General features: G+C 42.2%; 1 protein-coding gene across 2 annotated transcripts in view; it reads left to right on the forward strand.

Annotated features, from left to right (window-relative positions):
- SVEP1 (sushi, von Willebrand factor type A, EGF and pentraxin domain containing 1) overlaps window positions 1–18,885 on the forward strand; it is a 293,083-nt gene that overhangs the window by 215,262 nt on the left and 58,936 nt on the right. For both annotated transcript variants that reach the window (XM_066604385.1, XM_066604384.1), the window contains exons 30-35: window positions 2,408–2,578; window positions 3,179–3,352; window positions 4,450–4,569; window positions 6,367–6,543; window positions 15,769–15,853; window positions 17,404–17,595. In XM_066604385.1, coding sequence (XP_066460482.1) covers window positions 2,408–2,578; window positions 3,179–3,352; window positions 4,450–4,569; window positions 6,367–6,543; window positions 15,769–15,853; window positions 17,404–17,595 — 919 coding nt within the window. The remainder of the gene's footprint in view (window positions 1–2,407; window positions 2,579–3,178; window positions 3,353–4,449; window positions 4,570–6,366; window positions 6,544–15,768; window positions 15,854–17,403; window positions 17,596–18,885) is intronic.

The raw sequence follows: 18,885 nt of genomic DNA on the forward strand, positions 1-18,885 counted from the left end.
AGGGGAAGAGAGAGGAGGTGAGCCAGCAATGGGGAGGGAAGGGAGGGACAGCTAAGCTGTCTCCCCACGCCCAATGGCATTGCGGCCTCGGTGTATATGCGCTGATACTGTGCTGTCTGAACAGGCGCACACATGCGTTTTTATGGTTCCGGCGGGCGCACGGAAGAATGCCTACGGCCGTGTGAAGGAGCCCTGTGAATGAAAATGACTAAATGATTACTATTTAAATAAAACATAAATAAGTTTGGTTCACATATATTTCTTATACCGGGGCAATATGTTTTACCTCTGCGCAGTCAGATTGTATAGTCCATGGATTTGTCCCATGTAGTGAATCCATTGCTTAGCTGAATAGTAATAAATATGGCACCAAGGTGTGATCTATCCATATTATGAACCAATAGAAATCCTACAGCACTCACAACAGTTTTAGGTGGGTGTGGAAAAAGTCCTGCGAGGTAAAAATACTCTAAAAAATATGAAGTGTTAATAGTTTGTTTTTGTCAATGAACAAAATGCAAAGTGAATGAACAAAAGTGAAATCTAAATCAAAACAATATTAGGTTGTGACCGCTGTAGCCTTCAAAAAAGCATCAGTACTTTTAGGTACACTTGTACATAGGAAGGGATTTTGTAGGATTATAATCTGTTGAATGATAAACCAATTATACTAAACTGATGATAACAATCATAATTTTTATATGTAGGTTGAAACACAGTCATTAAGTAAAAAGGAAACAACTGTGTAGGAAGCTTAAAACTGGATGGGAAACAGCCAAACGCTGCTACAAAGGAGAGGTTGTGGAAGACAGTTTCATGTCACAGGTCATACACCATGGGTAGACTGAGCAGAGCAGCAAGCTATAAGGTAGTTCATCTGCAAGGTCTCTCCCAGAAAAATATTTCAAAGCAGAATGGGGTTTCAATATGGGCTGTTCAATCTCTTTTGAAAAAGCACAGAGAAACTGGGAACGTTAAAGACTGTAGACACAGTGGTTGGCCAAGGAAAATGGCAAATGAAAGACATCAGTAGGCCGTAGTGAAGCATAGTGGAGGTTCCTTGCAAGTTTTGGCTGTATTTTAGCAAATCAAAGTGAAGATTTGTTTGAGTATCAACCCCTTAACACTACAGTATGTAAGTTTACATCCTAGGTGCATGGTACTTAAAAAAGTTGTGTCCTTATGGCAAAAATAGGCCATGTCCTTGAGGTATTAATTGTGTCTTCAATGCTGAGAAATATGGGCAGATAGTTATCCATCATGCAATAACATCAGGAAGGCGTCTGTCTTCAAATTTATTTTGTAGGAGGACAACAACCCCAAACATACAACAAATGTAATTAAGAACTATTTTCAGAATGAAAAACAAGAAGTCCAGGGAGTAATGATATGGCCCCACAGATCCCTGATCTCACATCATCAAATGAGAGACAGAGGGTAGTACCCAAGCCTGCAGCCACAGTAGATCTGTGGTTAGTTCTTTAAGATGTTTTGAACAACCTCCATGTCATGTTCCTTAAAAAAACTGTAAGTGTACCCAAATGAAAAGATGCTGTTTTGAACATTAAGAGTCGTCACAACAAGCTTTGATTTCTCTTATGTTCATTCATTTTGCATTTTATACTTTGCAGTATTTTTGCACATCTGGCTTAAACCTTTGCACAGTACTGTATATCATTTTCCCTGTTACTAACTAAAGGCCCGTTTACACGCAAAAAAAATAATCTTTCGAAAGATTGAAAGATTTTGCAATCCACTTTATCATCTTTATTTGCATGTAAAGGGGCCTCCAGGAGCTGTTTGCAGAGCCCATCGTGTGATTAATCACATGCCCAGCTGTGCAAACAGCTTCATAATTTAATTTATGGCTGCCGGCAGATTACAATGTTATTTGCCGACTCCCATGGAGATAACAGCGTTCTGTCTATTGAGAGATGCTTTATCTCTCACTAGCTGAATGATGGATTTTAAGTTCACCCTAAAATCATTGTGCAAGCGAAAACTGCACAATGCCTGTGTTTACATGTAACGATTATCGCTCATTTTCGGTTGTTTGAACGAATTTTGAGCGATAATCGTTACATGTAAATGGGCTTCAAATGCTAGGTTCACATAAGTGTGGGGTAGGGGGGTCATGAGACCAGCACTACCTTTAGTCTTGTTAGGGTAGCCCAAGGAAGCTTTAAACATGACCTTCATGGGTCATATTGAGGTCTACTACAGGGATATAAGAAACCTAAGTTTGTAATAGATTACCTAAATGTACAATAGAAAATGCTATGGACCCTTATTTTTGAAATTAATTAAATTAAAACTACAACACAACTTTTTTTGAATGTGTTACATATTAAATCCTTATCCAGAATGTATAGAATGTAAATAATTCACAGATTTGATTTTCATGTAGACTGTCCAGCCTTGGAAGGTTTGTCACCTCATTTGCATGCATCTGTCAGCGATCTAAAACCAGGCTCCAAGATCAGCTTGTACTGTGACCCCGGCTATCAGATCATGGGTAATTCAGAACAAGAATGCCTTAACCTGGGTGAATGGAACCAGCCTCTGCCACGCTGTGAAAGTTAGTATTCTACTCGACAATTGCCAAATGTGAAGCTAACTGATGGGGAATTAGTGGTTAATACTCATATCTCCTAAAATGATGGGAGAAGTGGATCTCAAATCTTGGGAATTATTAGGTTAATATTAGATAATGACCATAGAGGTGTTACATTTAGGAGATGCTTGTAGCCTTAGTATAGATAACATGTATACATTCTAAATCCTGAGCGGTTTGTTAGAACTTTAAATAGTGGCTTCAACTCGATGGTCTGTTTAAGGGCTTTTTAGTGCAAAACTGCTGTAGTTCTAGAATTTCCAATTTATGTCTGATAATGGGCTATAAATAATATGTGCTTTTAAGGCAATAACCACTTTGCATTAAATTGATATCAAGTGCTTTGGAATGTGCGACTCAACGTTCCTCTGCTTAAACATTTATATTACGCTTGAATTTCGATAAGTATTAATGTATAAATGTATTTGGTTAACCTGAATGTCTGCTCTTCTAACAGAATGTCTCTGCAGCAATAAAGTTAATAAGTAATAATATATGTTTAGATTCATTTTTAATGATGTGTCAGTTTTGGTATTTTCTTCCAAAATTCATCATTTTATTAAGGAATCAGCTGTGGAAAGCCCCCTCATCTGAAAAACGGTATTAATACTGATGAAAACTTTTTTGCTGGGAGTACCGTCACATACCAGTGTAATATTGGGTACTACCTGCTTGGTGATTCAAGGATGTTTTGTACTGACAATGGAAGCTGGGATGGTACCTCACCCATGTGTCTGGGTAAGTTCACTTTAAATAGTCCTTTTTTGCATTAAACATTCAGAATTTTAATTAAGAAATTAGTTGCAAATTATGTTGGGAAAAGTGAGAGTGAGATTTTATAACTTTGGCTTTAATGCAGTAAACTTGCGTAATATATATATAGATGTATGGCAATGCATTACACATGTTTTCTGCAATAAAACCAAAGTAATTAAATCTTACTCTCACTTTTCCCAACATAATGTGCAAATAATTTCTTAATTTTGGCAGTAAACAATACGAGATGAAATCTGGTATAATGGAGATTAGGGCACACATAACACTCACATAATCTAAAATACAATCTTTCTTGCTCCTCAACTTTTCTTTCTGGACTTTATTTGGCTCTTAAAGAAAAGTCAATCAGGGGACCACCCATTTTGAAAAAGTGGTTGTCTTTGTGGGAGAATCATATAACCACTTCCAGACCAGAAGCTTTACACCCCCTTCCCCCCACCGCTTATACAGGCATGAACCACCGGGGCATTTATGGTCTATGAACAGTTAAGAACTAGTTCAACAACCCTATGTGGCATAATAAATCTGCTGAATGGTAGAATTTCCTGTGACCTCTTCAGTACATGTGCCTAAGTGATGGTCCTTCAAATATAAAGCCTAGACTCCTAACATGTAGAGTGCACTAATGGTGGAGCAGAGTACAAGAAGTATGTGATAATTTCAAGGTGTGCAATTACTGAATTGGTGTTGGGGTCCTTTTAGATGAGCTAATTCTCAAACGAGGGACATCACTACTAACTCGTTCGCTCGTTCAAACGAGAATCGTTCAGAATCACTCAGTCCCTGTATAAGCGAAGGAGCATAAAATGAGTGACGAATGAAGAGCAAAGACTCTCATTCATCATTCAGTCATTGGATCGCGTTTAGACTGAACCATTATTGTTCACTTTCGCTCGTTTGAATGATTTTTTTGAATGATACCCGTTACGTCTAAAAGCACCCTTAGACTTTGACTAACTTATTTACTATTTATTTATATTATGTTCACTCTACCTAAATGTACGAAAACAGCATGCTTGTGTTAATCTGTTAATTTTAACTTTATTACTTATTTTAAGATGTTGATGAATGCGCAGTTGGATCAGATTGCGATAAACATGCATCATGCACAAATACCAATGGCTCTTACATTTGCACCTGTATACCCCCATACACTGGTGATGGAAAAGCATGTACAGGTAAATATGGTAGGCGGTTGTTTATAAGACAAATACAGTCCACAGAGGGGCCCATCACTTAAAGGGATCTTCCTATCAGCTCTACACATATTCTATGACTTATTAAGGCATATGGATATCATAGAGGTGATCTGTCCACTTGGAACTCCACGCTATGAGCCTGGGTGGAAGAGCCCTAACAAGAAGTGACGGACTCCAGCTGTCCATATATTATATATCAGTGGCTACAGAGAAACTATGGTTAATATAATTTGCTGAAGCTTCCTTGAACAAAATAAACTGTTTGCCAAGTGTCTTGCAACCCCGACCCAGAGTCAGCTTATCGACATGGCTGCTGTAAAATTGAAGAGGTTGTTTTTGATGAGACAACCTCTTTAAGTAACTTATGATTACATTAAAATATGTTATGACATTTGCTAAGCAAGTTACTATAGATTTCATTGTTGCTCTCAGAAAGTGGCACTAGAGAGACAATTCTCTTCCTTCTAGAGGGGAGCTCATTTTTCTTTTCCCTCAAATTATTTAAATGGAATCAGACAATTAAGTTAAAGAACTTGTACCACATTTTTAAGTTATCCCCTATTCTTAGGACAGGGGAAAACTTGCTGATTGGTGGGAATCTCGCCATATGGACCCCTGCCAGGCTCAAGAACAGGGGTTCCATGTCCTGCTTTTATGTCACTGTAGAGGTTGCTTCTCCCGCCCAGTGACGTCACTGTGAATACAGTGTTGGCCCAGCATGCACAATCAGTGCTCCATTCATTCCAATGGGTCCAATGGAAATAACCGAGCAGCGCCCGGGGTACATAGGACCCCCATTCTTGAGATAGGCTGAGGTCTCAGCAATGATCATACCTATTTCTTCCCTCTGTCACATACCAAAGTGTTTGCCGTTAGAGGCTGTCCATACTTTTCCTAGACCTCGGAATTGCTAATCTGTCAAGAAGAGAGGTATATAGGGGCAATTTTATTAGACAAGAAAGTAGTATTAGGAAAATTCTATGATAAGACACTGGGGTCAGATCTGATGTATCCACTATGGTGCCAGTAATAAAGTAAACCCAAAGTTAGTGTGAGAATAATCCCAAGAAACTTTTTTGGTAATTTTTTCATTCTAGGTAGAAATTGTTCTTTACTAATTTATCTATTCCACAACATTGTTGATGCTCATAGATGTGTCACAATGTGTCACCATTTGTAGATATTTAATTGGATCAAATCTTTTATTTATAGGATTGTGAATTGGCATTTTTATCTTGTTTCTTAACTAGCTATTTATTACACAGAAAGCCACTGCATATTTGGATTAAAGCGGAAGAGTTAGGCCTTGTATGCTATCCTGAGGGGTATATGCTAAGCTTCGAGACGTAGTTTTTTCGGATCTGATTTTTTTCGGAAACACATCAACAAAAATTGCTGCCAAGATTCAAAGAGAAAACCTTTGAGTCCTATTTTCTTCCACCCACACACAGTCTTGTATGAGTTTGCATGCAGAAAGAGCTGTCAACCGCTGTGTGGGTAGGGGAAGCAAGACTCACCGGAGTTCTGCGAGCATTTAAATAGCTTTTTACATAAATACTGAATCAATTAATACTATATATCTCCAAGCTCAACATCTCGCCTTCATTCCCTTACCGTCCCCAGATAAGGGAGAATAGGAGATCTAACATATCCGCTTTAAATAAAATATAATATTAAGTTAAAAAGAAGTTAAAAAAAATGGTAGGTTTATACCTAAATCAGAAATGGAAGTCTTAATCTTCTATTCAAATCTAATTCATTCTATTTATATTGTAGAACCAGTAAAATGTAAAAATCCAGGTGAGTTGGAGAATGGAAATTTTTCCGGTGACTACTTTGGTGTTGGAAGTCATCTGACTTTTTCATGCAAAGAGGGATATGACCTTATCGGAAGTGTGAAAGTTACATGTTTGGAGTCTGGTGACTGGAACGCTGAAATACCCTACTGCCAAGGTACAGAAAACCGTTAAAGGTGATATTTTTATAGTAACCTTATTATAATAATGTCCATTGTTTCCTATAGGCACTTATTTCTACTAGTTTTGTGCTTTTAAATTTGTTGCAACAGTTTGAAAAGGCTTCTTTCTACTTTTCTGCTTTAGCTTGTATGCACAAACCAAGGTGTGTGAAAAATGGTTGCCGAATTTAATATAGTGCTCAAACTTATACTTACAAAGCCTGGGTTTACACACAGGTCTGAGCTGTGCTTTTACATTGATATTTTGTTAGGCATGGGATCATGGGAAGAACATCTTCTGTTGAAGTCATAATGGTGATCGTAAGGCAAAAATGATACAGCAAAGGAGATACTTTTTCTGACGGATTGATCCAATTAGACCGCTATTGGGAGGCAAAATCTATCCTAATGCTTTTGTGGCTGAATAGAAAAGGAAAAGCCTTGTTATAAGGCATTAAAGCTAGGGATCTAATGCAACATTTTCTTCTGAGACTTCTTAATTCTAAATATCATGCTATAGCTACAGTCAAGAGTTACAAAAAAAAAAGTATGAAAATGAACATATAGTTGAAAAACCTACATCTGAAGGAAAAGTCAGTATATGTTTTTCAGGTGTACCTTGGCCAAGCTACAGTCGCTATTTGTGTTATTAGTCTAAAATTGGAAAGTATTGATGCAAAAAGTTGCATTGCAGCCTTAAAGGGGTTGTTCAATTGTAAGTGATTTATGACCTATGCTCAGGAAAGGCCACCAGTAGCAGATCGGTGTGGAGCCGAAACCTTTGACATAATCCGATGAGGTGTTTGCCAGGCTGGTGTGCTCATGTACTGAGCTGATAGCTACAGAAAGCAGACAGGTTCATTTTCACTGCAGTGGACAGTTTTGGTATTACATGCAAAGTTCCTATTCCCTTCAATGGCAACTTTGCTTGTAATACCAAGTCGAGCCACAGCAGTGGAAACTGTACAGAAATGTCTGCTTACTGCAAAAATCATCTCAGTGCACAAGCACAGTGACCTGGAGAACATCTGATCAGCAGGGATCCCGGGTGGCGGACACCTGCTCAAATATTATTGATGGTCTACCCTGCGTGTGGGTGATTGGTAATTTACAATTGGACAACCACTTTAATGTAAAAGCTGTAAAAGAATAATGAAGAGTGGATGTGGGTAACTACATACTAGAATAAGATGCTCAAGAAACAGGGTACCAACATACTCTTGCCCATGGGCTATTTGTCTTACACAAATCAAATTCAGAATTTCCAAATTCAGAATGCTTAAAATAGTATATATGGATGGAATGCCTGGTGGATGCATCCACATTGGTCTCATCCATATTTACAACTTTGGCATTACATTATTACCACTGAAAAGGTCCAAGGGGACCAAAATGTTCAGTATTAACTAGGTGATTATACTCGTATTTCATACTCTGAGCCTGAATTATTATGTATCAATAAGATAATGATTTAAAATTGTAGCTTGTGAGATCCATGAAATCTTTCCTCATTGAATTTGTGTGTTTGATGTGTGTTAATATGTGCCAGAAACCAATTTTATCTTGGGGCTTTTCCTGAGGGCAGCACCTGTTTTCACCATTTAACCTCACCAATCAGGATTTGGCTTTTGCTTCAGGGCCCCCCAGGCCTTTACCCTTGGAGTAGTCTTGGCATTATGGCAGCTTTCACAAACTGGTCAAGGTAACCGTAGCACGGTACCGGAGGAGCAGGCAGAGACATAGTCGAAGTAGAAAGCCGAGATCAGGACAAGTAGATTTCTAGCCTAAGGATAACACTAGCCATGGATCAGGGCAGACACCAGACAGGTATAGCATGCTCCAGAAACATGCCATGGTCAGATATTGAGAAAACAGGAAAACTGAGTAGAAGAGGCATGGGTCAAACAAGGAGTCTGTCAGAAGTAGAAAGTACTTTTGCATACAATATCAAACAGAACTATCTGTAATTGCTCATGCATGAGGTAGTGAGCAAGAGTGCTTTAAAGAACAAACTGAAATGGCCCAGGATAGGTGAGCACGCTCGCCCTTTTAGAGGCAGGCGAGGAGCATGCACACACCCTTCGGCCAGCACTGACAGATGCCCTAGCTTGAAGGAGGATCTACAGAGCCATCTGAAAAGAGTCCCATTGTTTGCATGCACCAAATTCATGGGGACACAGTGCTGGAATGGGGTAACCGGTGAGTATGAAACACCAATCCCTCAACTCTCTGTTTCTTCACCATAACTAGTTTATGGGGGGCTCAAAAGTGATGACAAGTTCCCTGTAAAACCTCTGATAGGTGATAATTATCTGATATATAGATAATTCTCTAGTTATCAGAGTACCTATCAAGGGTTGGAATATATTAGGTAGAAAGTATATAGTCAGTTCTTGAATTCGATGTGCTGAAAGCAGAAAAAAAAAGGTGAGCATAATGATTTGAGCCACTTTAACAGGGGTCAAATAGTAACGGCTACACAAATGGCATTGTAGCCCCATTCTGTTCAACATATTTATCACTAACCTGATAGAGGGGCTGCACAGTAAAATATCAATATTTGCAGATGATACAAAATTATACAAGACAAATAATACAAAGGAGGACAATGTGCATTTACAAAAGGACCTAGATAAGCTGGGGGCTTGGGCAGAAAAATGGCAAATGAAGTTCAATGTTGATAAATGTAAGGTTATGCACATGGGCAGGAGAAACGGATGTCACCAATATACACTAAATGGGGTACCACTAGGGAAAAGTGAGATGGAGAAAGACCTGGGGGTACTAGTGGACTGTAGACTTAAGTGGAGCAATCAATGCCAGGCAGCTGCTGCAAAGGCAAATAAAGTCTTGGGGTACATTAATAGAGGTATAGGGGTGAAGGACGAGGACATTATCCTCCCACTATATAAGGCACTTATCAGGCCCCAAATGGAATACTGTGTACAGTTCTGGACACCGGTACTCAGCAAAGATGTTTCAGTGCTTGAGGGGGTTCAAAGGAGGGCAACTAAATTAATAAATGGAATGGGAGGACTGGAATACCCAGAGAGGCTGTCAAAATTGGGATTATTTACCCTGGAAAAATGATGGTTAAGGGGCAACCAAATAACTATGTATAAATACATTAGGGGACAATACAAGGATCTCTCCCATGATCTGTTTATACCCAGGACTGCGACGCTAACGAGAGGGCATCCGCTATGTCTAGAGGAAAGCAGGTTTCATCCCCAACACAGAAGGGGGTTCTTTACTGTAAGAGCAGTGAGACTGTGGAACTCTCTGCCGGAGGACGTGGTGATGGCAAAATCCACAGAGGAGTTTAAGAGGGGACTTGATGTCTTTCTGGAGCGCTATGATATTACAGGATATAGACATTAGGTGAACAGCAGGGTTATTTATCTCAAATGTTGATCCAGGGATTACTCTGGCTGCCATTATGGAGTCAGGAAGGATTTTTTTCCTCCATAGGAGCTAATTGACTCGCAGGCTTTTTTTTTGCCTTCCTCTGGACCGATAAGGGGGAGGTTAAAAGAGGCTAAACTAGATGGACATTTTCTTCATTCAGCTTAACATACTATGTTACTATGTGGGGTGTTTCTGGTTTGCAGTGGTTAGTACCTACTAAAAGTGGTCTGATGAATGAAAACGTGAAATTATTGGAGCTTTCAAGCTTCTAAGGAGTAGCAAGAGCCATCTCTTAGAAAGAGATTATTATTTATGCATGATGTACACATGCTGATCTCTTCTGCTATGTTGTAACTACCGGTAGTGTTTTTTCTCTCCTGATTAATTCAATTAATGCAGGACAAGTACGGTCCTGACACCACTTGTTATTTACTCTCCATATTGTGGGACGGTGTCTTTTTCAGAGATGTTACCATGCTAAATTGGGCTTGAATGAAAGAGACTGTTCTTCATTTGACTATGTGTATTTGCAACCATGAGGTCATACAGGGGCGCAGCTAAAGGCTCATAGGCTCGGGTGCTGCAAAAGTTTATCTTGGAGCCCCCCAACTTCTCTTAACTACTTAACGCAGAGGTGTAACTTGAAGCTCCTGGGCCCCAATGCAAAACCTGTAACAGCGCCCCAACTATAATGCTTTATTCATAGTACTAACCTCCCTATATGGAGAAGAGAGGCCTTATGGGCCCCCTATGGCTCCTGGGCGCAGGTGCAACTGCATCCCCTATAGTTACGCCAGTGTAATAGTGAGTAGATGACTCCCTATTGCAGCCAGTCAGGAGGAGTACAGCAGAAGGAATGGGAAGCGTGGGGCTGGTAAGATACCATCAGTCTGCCCGCTGAATACCACAGTCAAGTCAGACAGTTGGCCAGAGTAAGAGAGAGAGAGAAAAGAAAGAAGTCTCCATAGCTTGAAATAGTTGGAGAAGGAGAGAGAACCACCAATATTTTGTATTGCTAGCTTGTCCATTGTTGTTTAGGAATTGTACCTCTAAATAAGAGCCACCACAGTTTGCATCTCTGTAACTCTAGAAACGCATAGGAAACATGTAAGCATGAGTTGCAAAGTTGCAACTACCCCTGTCTCCTTGGAGTCATTTCTGCTCCCGGTGTGCCAGTCAAGTTCTACCTCAAGGAGGCAATAATGCACCAAAAGTGGGTACACCCATCTAGTGTAAAACTGTTGCATAGAGTGAAGTAGAACAGCAACGTTTGGAGCTGGGTAAGTCTATGAGGAAACAATCTTGCATAGTCCTTCTGGTTGTCGTTTACAGATGCTCAAAGCTCATTGGTGCATGTAGGGAAGGAAGGCAAGCCTATTTGGTCAGATGCCACAAAAGACCTACTTTACCACAAAATGCTAAAAAATGTAATGCTGGCTATGATGGTAAGCTGACAGAGCAGAGACAGAATTTGCTGCAGACCAATCAGAGTGCCAATGCCGGCCATTGTTCATAGCCAAAAGTGTGTACAATGGGCAAGTGAGCATCAGAACTGGACAGGGTTTCCAACCATCCAGAAATTCTTGGACAGTTTGTAAAAATAGGGCACTTTTTTACAGTGTCCATGAAAAAATAAATAAGTGATTTTTTTAAAGCTGGCGGTAATTCAGGCAGGTTATTATGACTGTAATTATCATTGTTTTACAGCTCTGAGTAAATGCTGCTAATGAGGTAATATCAGTATCTGACCTGTAGACATGTATCACTTTTTTGAATTAATTTTTATCATTCATTCTGGTTTTTCAATGTGCCTGTAAAAAAATGTTGGCTGTCTATGATTTTTGAAGAAGGCTGGATGCACATGACCAGGTCAGGTTCCAGATGCGGGATCCTGCAGCGGAATTCGAACCCTGGGCCCGGCCGGTGACTCCGTGTACCTGTCTTCTTTCTTCTTTATCTGTGCTGCGTATGGTCTGGAAGATGCGTCATCAGACTTGCGCAGTACAGATTTTCTGGCGCCATCGCTAGGCGAAGATGCAAAATCCACGACCTGTCTGTAATGTTAATTGCGCTCGTGAGCCCGCTCCAGATTCCGCAATGCAAATCCGGTCTTGTGCCACCAGCCTAAGTTGTCCAGAAAAAAGAAAAACTCAATTTAGCAACCCTGGAGCCATGGAGCAATTGAAGAAGATGTCCTCCTCCTCACCTGGACAGTCTGGTGCGTGTATCTCTAGGGAAGAGATGGCACCACAATTCACTATGAGAAGAAGGCAACTACTCAGTTTTTAAAATTTACCCTATGAGCAGGGGTGGTAATTACTATCTTGGGCCACATAACGAAGATCTACAGGTTACTATCTAGGGTAGAAGGAAACATTAAGTGGAGAATATCATATATTTGGAAACTGCATGGTTTCTGGGCACTTCTGCTGCTTTTTTTTCAGCTGATGAAGAAGAAGGTACTCTGTTAGTGATACTTAATCTACGACTAATGTAATAAATCAGAAGTTTGAGCAGTGGGACTTTTTATTATATACTGACATTTAGTTTTGTGCACTCTGTTCTACTTTTGTGTGCACCTGATCCACTGACTTGCGTGATTAGACTGTTTGCAGTATGTTTTGGGTGTTGCTCTAGTCCTGGCATTCATGTGGATGTTAATTTGACATGTAGCACCTACCCAAACATCGCTACAGACCAAGTAAACCCCTTCATGTCTACAGGATACCCGAACAGCAAAGACCACTTTCAGTAGGACATTGTGCCATGTCACACTGCAAAAAATTGCTCAGGAATGGTTTGAGAAACATGACAAAGAGTTCAAAGTGTGAACTTGTGTAGTGGCCTAGAATCAACAGGGCCGATCCATAATGTCATATGTCTGTCTCGTGCAATTGTCCTGTCAGTGTCTTAAAGGAGATGTCTCGAGGCAGGAGTGGATTTTTTTTTATTGCCCAGTCCCCCTAATTAAGCAAACATTACTAAGCCCCCCTGTAAATGACTTTTCTAGCTGGTTTGTACTTACAGTTCCAGCGTTTCAGCAACTTATAAAAATTTCCCCAAGATGGCCGCCGGCTCTTTTCCCGTCGCTTGCTGTAGCCCGACGTGCGCGCTCCCGAGATGCTACCAGCTGTGTCTCCCTGACAACCAGACACCCCGCAGCCGCCGACCGGACCCCTGGAGTGAACACGGCAGACCAGTCACCCACCGCCAGGCAGCAGGTAACCAACGCAGCCCCCCCCCCCCCCCCCCCGGCACAGCGACAGCCCCCCCATTACAGCGGCAGCCCCGCCAGCACAGCGGCAGCCCCCCCCCCCCCCCCGGGACAGCGACAGCCCCCCCCATCGCAGCGGCAGCCCCCTCCCCGGCACAGCGACAGCCCCCCCATCGCAGCGACAGCCCCCCCATCGCAGCGGCAGCCCCCCCATCACAGCGACAGCCCCCCCCATCGCAGCGGCAGCCCCCCCATCGCAGCGGCAGCCCCCCCATCGCAGCGACAGCCCCCCCATCGCAGCGACAGCCCCCCCATCACAGCGACGACAGCCCCCCCCGGCGCAGCGGCAGCCCCCCCGGCCCATCACTTACCGGGACGGCAGGACAGCTGGGCGGCTTCTCGGGACAGCTGGGCGGCTCTGCACCTTCCTCTAACAGAGGATGGTACAGAATGGCCGCTCCAGCGCGCTCCCGAGCAGTGACAGCTCGTCTGCGCATGCGCAGAAGAGCTGTAGCGGGGAGCACACTGAAGCGGCTCGTGCTGAAAGGAGAAGACCGGACTGCGCAAGCGCGTCTAAAAAAGCAAGCTGCCAGCGAATTTAGACGGAACCATGGAGACGAGGACGCTAGCAACGGAGCAGGTAAGTGAATAACTTCTGTATGGCTCATATTTAATGCACAATGTATATTACAAAGTGCATTAATATGGCCATACAGAAGTGTATAACCCCACTTCATTTCGCGAGACAACCCCTTTAATTGTAATGTGCATTTTGTATGTGTGGTGCATCTCTGCAGCACTGAATGGGTTAATGTCAGGGTTATGTCTGGAAAATGTATTTTGTTGTATGTCATGTGACCTTGTGATATATATGTGTGTGCAAGGTGCAAGGAGAGAAAGTTGTGATAGTGGTCTTCTTAAAGGAGTGCTTGCAAAGAGTGGGAGTCAGCTAAACAGCCTGCAAGTGAGTGAACTCCACAGGCATTGATCGGTCTGTGTGTGAAGAATGGAAGAAGCTGAGCGATACCCTTCTGCTCGGCCTGGCCCTACCCTACCCAGGATGTGCCGGTGCTACCACTAAGCAATGAGAGAGGACTACTGCTTAAGAGAGAAAGGCACCAGAAGCATGAGTGTTGGCCAGTAGAGTGTTGGAGGGAGAAAGAGAGTCGCTGGGAGCAGGATTACACAGATAGCTCGGACTGTGGATTGTCCAGATTACCCCGAGAAGTCCTCCTGTCACATCACCTTCTAGAAGTGTACTTTGTGCCTCACAACTGTTGCACAATGAAACCTTGCTAAAGTTACAGTAAAATGACATTACTGACCAGAAAGTATCCCTGCGTATGGACTAAGTTATTTACTTCACTGAGATTCACCACAGAGGACGGAATGGTGGCGTCACGAGTGACAAGAAGATTGCAGGTAACCTCCAGTTACATTTTCCCTGTGACCTCCCCCAGCAGTAACTTGGACGATTACTGAGCTACCCCCAGGGGAGAAGATGGTAGTACCACCGTGACAAGGCCCTTATCTATCCTACTATCTCCTTGGCTGTGGACCCGCTCCTTGGATGCTGCACTTGGCCTTCATATTGCCCAGATCTCAATCCAATCAAGCATCTGCTTGCTGGGAAAACAAGCTAAATCCCCACATTACAACTTACAGGATTTAAAGGATCTGCTGCTAAATGTCTTGGTGCAAGATATCATCACAGTACAACTTTCAGTGTGGAGTCCATGCCTCAGGTTGTCACAGTTGTTCTGGTAGCACTAAGGGTACTTAAATAATACTTATGTGGATTAAGGCCTCATGACCACGGGCGGGTCGGATTCCACATGCTGGAGGCCACAGCAGAATCTGACCATGCCTGCGGCCGTACCTATTCGGGTGTTCTTTTTCTACTTCTGCGGATGTGTACTGAAGTGCCAGTGCACATGTGCAGTAGAGGTTTTTTTTGTTTTTTTTTTCAAACTCCTACTTTCCTGCTGAATCCGCGGCCTGTCCACAATGTTAGCATCCCCGCGGAACCGCACTGAAATGGAGCATGCTTTAATTAAGGTGCAGAAGCTCATGTTTCCTTATGGACAGTTTGAACTGCGGATCACCCCAATGGGTCCCCCACGCAGATTCTGCAATTCCAATTCACCCATGGACATTGTTATGGCTTATTGGTGTCAAGAGATAAGTTGAGGAAGGACACAGCTGTACCTCTATACTATTTAACACTTTTGATTTAATATACTGTTTGCCTTACTTTATACTCATAAACGGAATATTTGTGTAAGTTAAGTCATTTTTCAGCCTAAAGGCGCCCACCCACTGGCGATTTTTTTCTGCCTGCGAAATTCGCAGCATTTTTTTCTCTGCAGGGGTCTATGGGACTTGTAATGTTAAAATCGCGATCGCGCAAAATCGCAATTTACCGCGAAATCGCGATTTTGCGCGATCGCGATTTTAACATTACAAGTCCCATAGACCCCTGCAGAGAAAAAAATGCTGCGAATTTCGCAGGGAAAAAAAACGCCAGTGGGTGGGCGCCCTAATACCTGAATTTACTAGTGTTAAAACTTTTGTCTTTTCTCTTTCAATCATTCTAAAGCTGTTTCATGCGGAGAGCCCCTAGTTCCAGAACATGGCAGCACTGTAGGCTCTAATTTCACCTATGGCTCTACAGTTAAATTCAGGTAAAAGTATGCTTTATTTCATGATACATTTCCAACACACACAGTTTTTTTAACATTTCATGATAAACTGAATAAATAAACAATTAGTTGACCCATATTCATTCTCTTTTGGGGTATTACAGTATGTGCTGTTGGATACTATCAATACTATATTTACTAATATAATAAGAATCAAGCCTTTGTTGTACTCAGTATACTTTATTGCAGGGGTGCACAACATTTTTTGGTCTGAGGACTACATTGCCATACTGAACCACGTCCAAGGGCCACTAGGGTATTCCCATCTGGGACATTTATGGTATATCATAAGTATATGCCATAATACATCGAAGCGCATTCCACTTCTAGGACTCCGAGCTATTGGGAGAATGGAGGTCACCTTTCCATTCAATCAACACTTCAGAGAGGAGGAAACAATGCATGTGGCTCTATTGTAGATGATGGATGGTAACAGCCTGGCATTTCATCAGTCCTATAAACCAGTGTTCCCCAACTCCAGTCCTCGGGGACCACCAACAGGTCATGTTGTCAGTGTTGCACAGGTGATGTAATTATTGTCGGTGCCTCAGACATTGCCACAGGTGTTCTTACCATACGAGATCCTGAAAACATGACCCATTGGTGGTCCCTGAGGACTGGAGTTGGGGATCCCTGCTATAAACTACAGTGGCGAAATCTGCATGTGTATATGATGCCCCCTACTCATATGCTCATTTCTGGAGTGCCAAAAAGGTCAAGAGACACAGGGCACCCTTAGTACCTGTCCTAGTATATAAGGGACACAGACATAGCTACACAGTACACCCTTATTACTTGTCCTAATATATAGGGGACCCAGACATAGGCGCACAGTACACCCTTAGTACTTGTCCTAATATATAGGGGACCCAGACATGGCTACACAGTGCACCCTTAGTACTTGTCCTAATATATAGGGGACCCAGACATGGCTACACAGTGCACCCTTAGTACCTGTCCTAGTATATAAGGGACCCAGACATAGCTACACAGTGCACCCTTAGTACTTGTCCTAATATATAGGGGGCCCACACATAACTACAGAGTGCACCGTTAGTACTTGTCGTAATATATAGGAGACCCAGACATGACTACACAGTGCACCCTTAGTACTTGTTCTAATATATAGGGGACCCAGACATGACTATACAGTCCACCCTCAGTACTTGTCCTAATATATAAAAAACCCAAACATGGCTACACAGTGCACCCTTAGTACTTGTCCTAATATATAGGGACCCAGACATGGCTACACAGTGCACCCTTAGTACTTGTCCTAATATATAGGGACCCAGACATGGCTACACAGTGCACTCTTATTAGCCCTGCTATTTGTCACTCCTGTACACCCTAACATTAAAACTATATGTGAGCACTCACTCATAGATATTTCTATGTCCAGATGATTGGGTCAGAATGGCATTGCGGGCTGCCTGCGCCCCCAGGCTGCCTGTTCTGCACCCCTGCATTATTGACTTTACAATTGTGTAAACAAAAAACTTTATTAAGTGTTTTTGTTTCTGTTGCTGTAGATGCGGTGAAGGATATACATTACAAGGCAGTGATGAATCTGTGTGCCTCTCCAGTGGTTCCTGGAGTAAGGAAACCCCATCTTGTGAGTCAATCACATGCTCCAAACCAAAGGAAATAGCTTATGGGAATTTCACTTTAAGTGGTCTGATATACAAGTCAACAGCATCATACAAGTGTGACACAGGATACAGGTAAAGTATAAATACAGTTTTACCTTTGTTTAACAAATTAAAGGGGTTTGCCAAGTTTTTTTTCTCATGATGTGGCAAATTATTAAAACAGACAACACTCACCCATCTGGAGTCTCTGCAGCTGCAGCACAGCCTCCCCATTCCCTCTGCTGGCACTATGTTTACAGGCTGTTGATGCAACATGACAGGCTACTGCTGCCAACTGCAGACCCCAGCGGTAGATTACTGAGGCCTTTGATTGGCTGCAGCAGCCTGTTACGCTCCATTCACAGGCTGACTCTGCAGCTTGTAAGCTGGACAGGTGAATGTTCTCTGTTTTATTATTTTTCCACATGGCCAGCATTTTAAGGAGAATACAATAACTGAAAAAAAATATTTTAACAATAGTAAAAGCCATTCCTTTCTTCGGTGCTATACATCAAAGTGGTAGTCTCACAAAGAGGACTGAACAGTCTTCCTGGGTCCTCATAAGGTTTACTAAAGAACGTCAGAAGCATGAAAATTAAAAATTAAATAATCTCCTCCATCTTTCAATAGGAACGGGTGGGCAAACCTTGATGAATGATATCACACCTCAGTCCATTCACTTAGACTATGCCAATATCTAATTACAGGCTTCAACATGGTGTAAGGGGCATCTCAGGCTATGACTTTACCCATATTACCATCTTAGGGAAGCGGTAGTCTTAAATCAAGGCAGATCTGTGGTAACCAATATTGTCCAGTAGAGAAGCAAATGGCAGCATCAATGGTGTAGCAAAACAATATAAAGTTTTATTGCTCCATACAGCAGGCAACGTTTCGACTTTAGCAGTCTTTATCAAGGCTTCCTATTGTTTTGCTACACCATTGATGCTGCCATTTGCTACTCTACTGGATGTACTACGCTGGGGACTAAGGATCCGTGGTCCCTTAAGTGGCTGTTACATCACATATCTACCGTGGCCTCTGCACTTTTTTGTGCATACGGAGGTGTGCTGTGGGACTTTCTTTTTGTTACAGTAACCAATATTGTCGTGACTGAGATCCTGTTGGGGAAAAAATGGCAGGGCCGAATATAGCCCGTCAGCCCTGTTATAATATATGAAAAGACGCTGTCCGACCACATGGACACTTGAAGAAAAACAATACCGAACATATTTTTAGTATAAAATGGCTGTTCTAAGAATGCATTATTAACTAATATTATGTTGGTCTAGTACAGTGCTTCCCAAACTCCAGGCTTCACGGACCCCAACGGGTCATGTCTTCAGGATTCCCTCAGTGTTGCACAGGTGATGTCATTATTGT

Source organism: Eleutherodactylus coqui, chromosome 5 (genome assembly GCF_035609145.1).
Source record: "Eleutherodactylus coqui strain aEleCoq1 chromosome 5, aEleCoq1.hap1, whole genome shotgun sequence".
Lineage (NCBI taxonomy): Eukaryota > Metazoa > Chordata > Amphibia > Anura > Eleutherodactylidae > Eleutherodactylus > Eleutherodactylus coqui.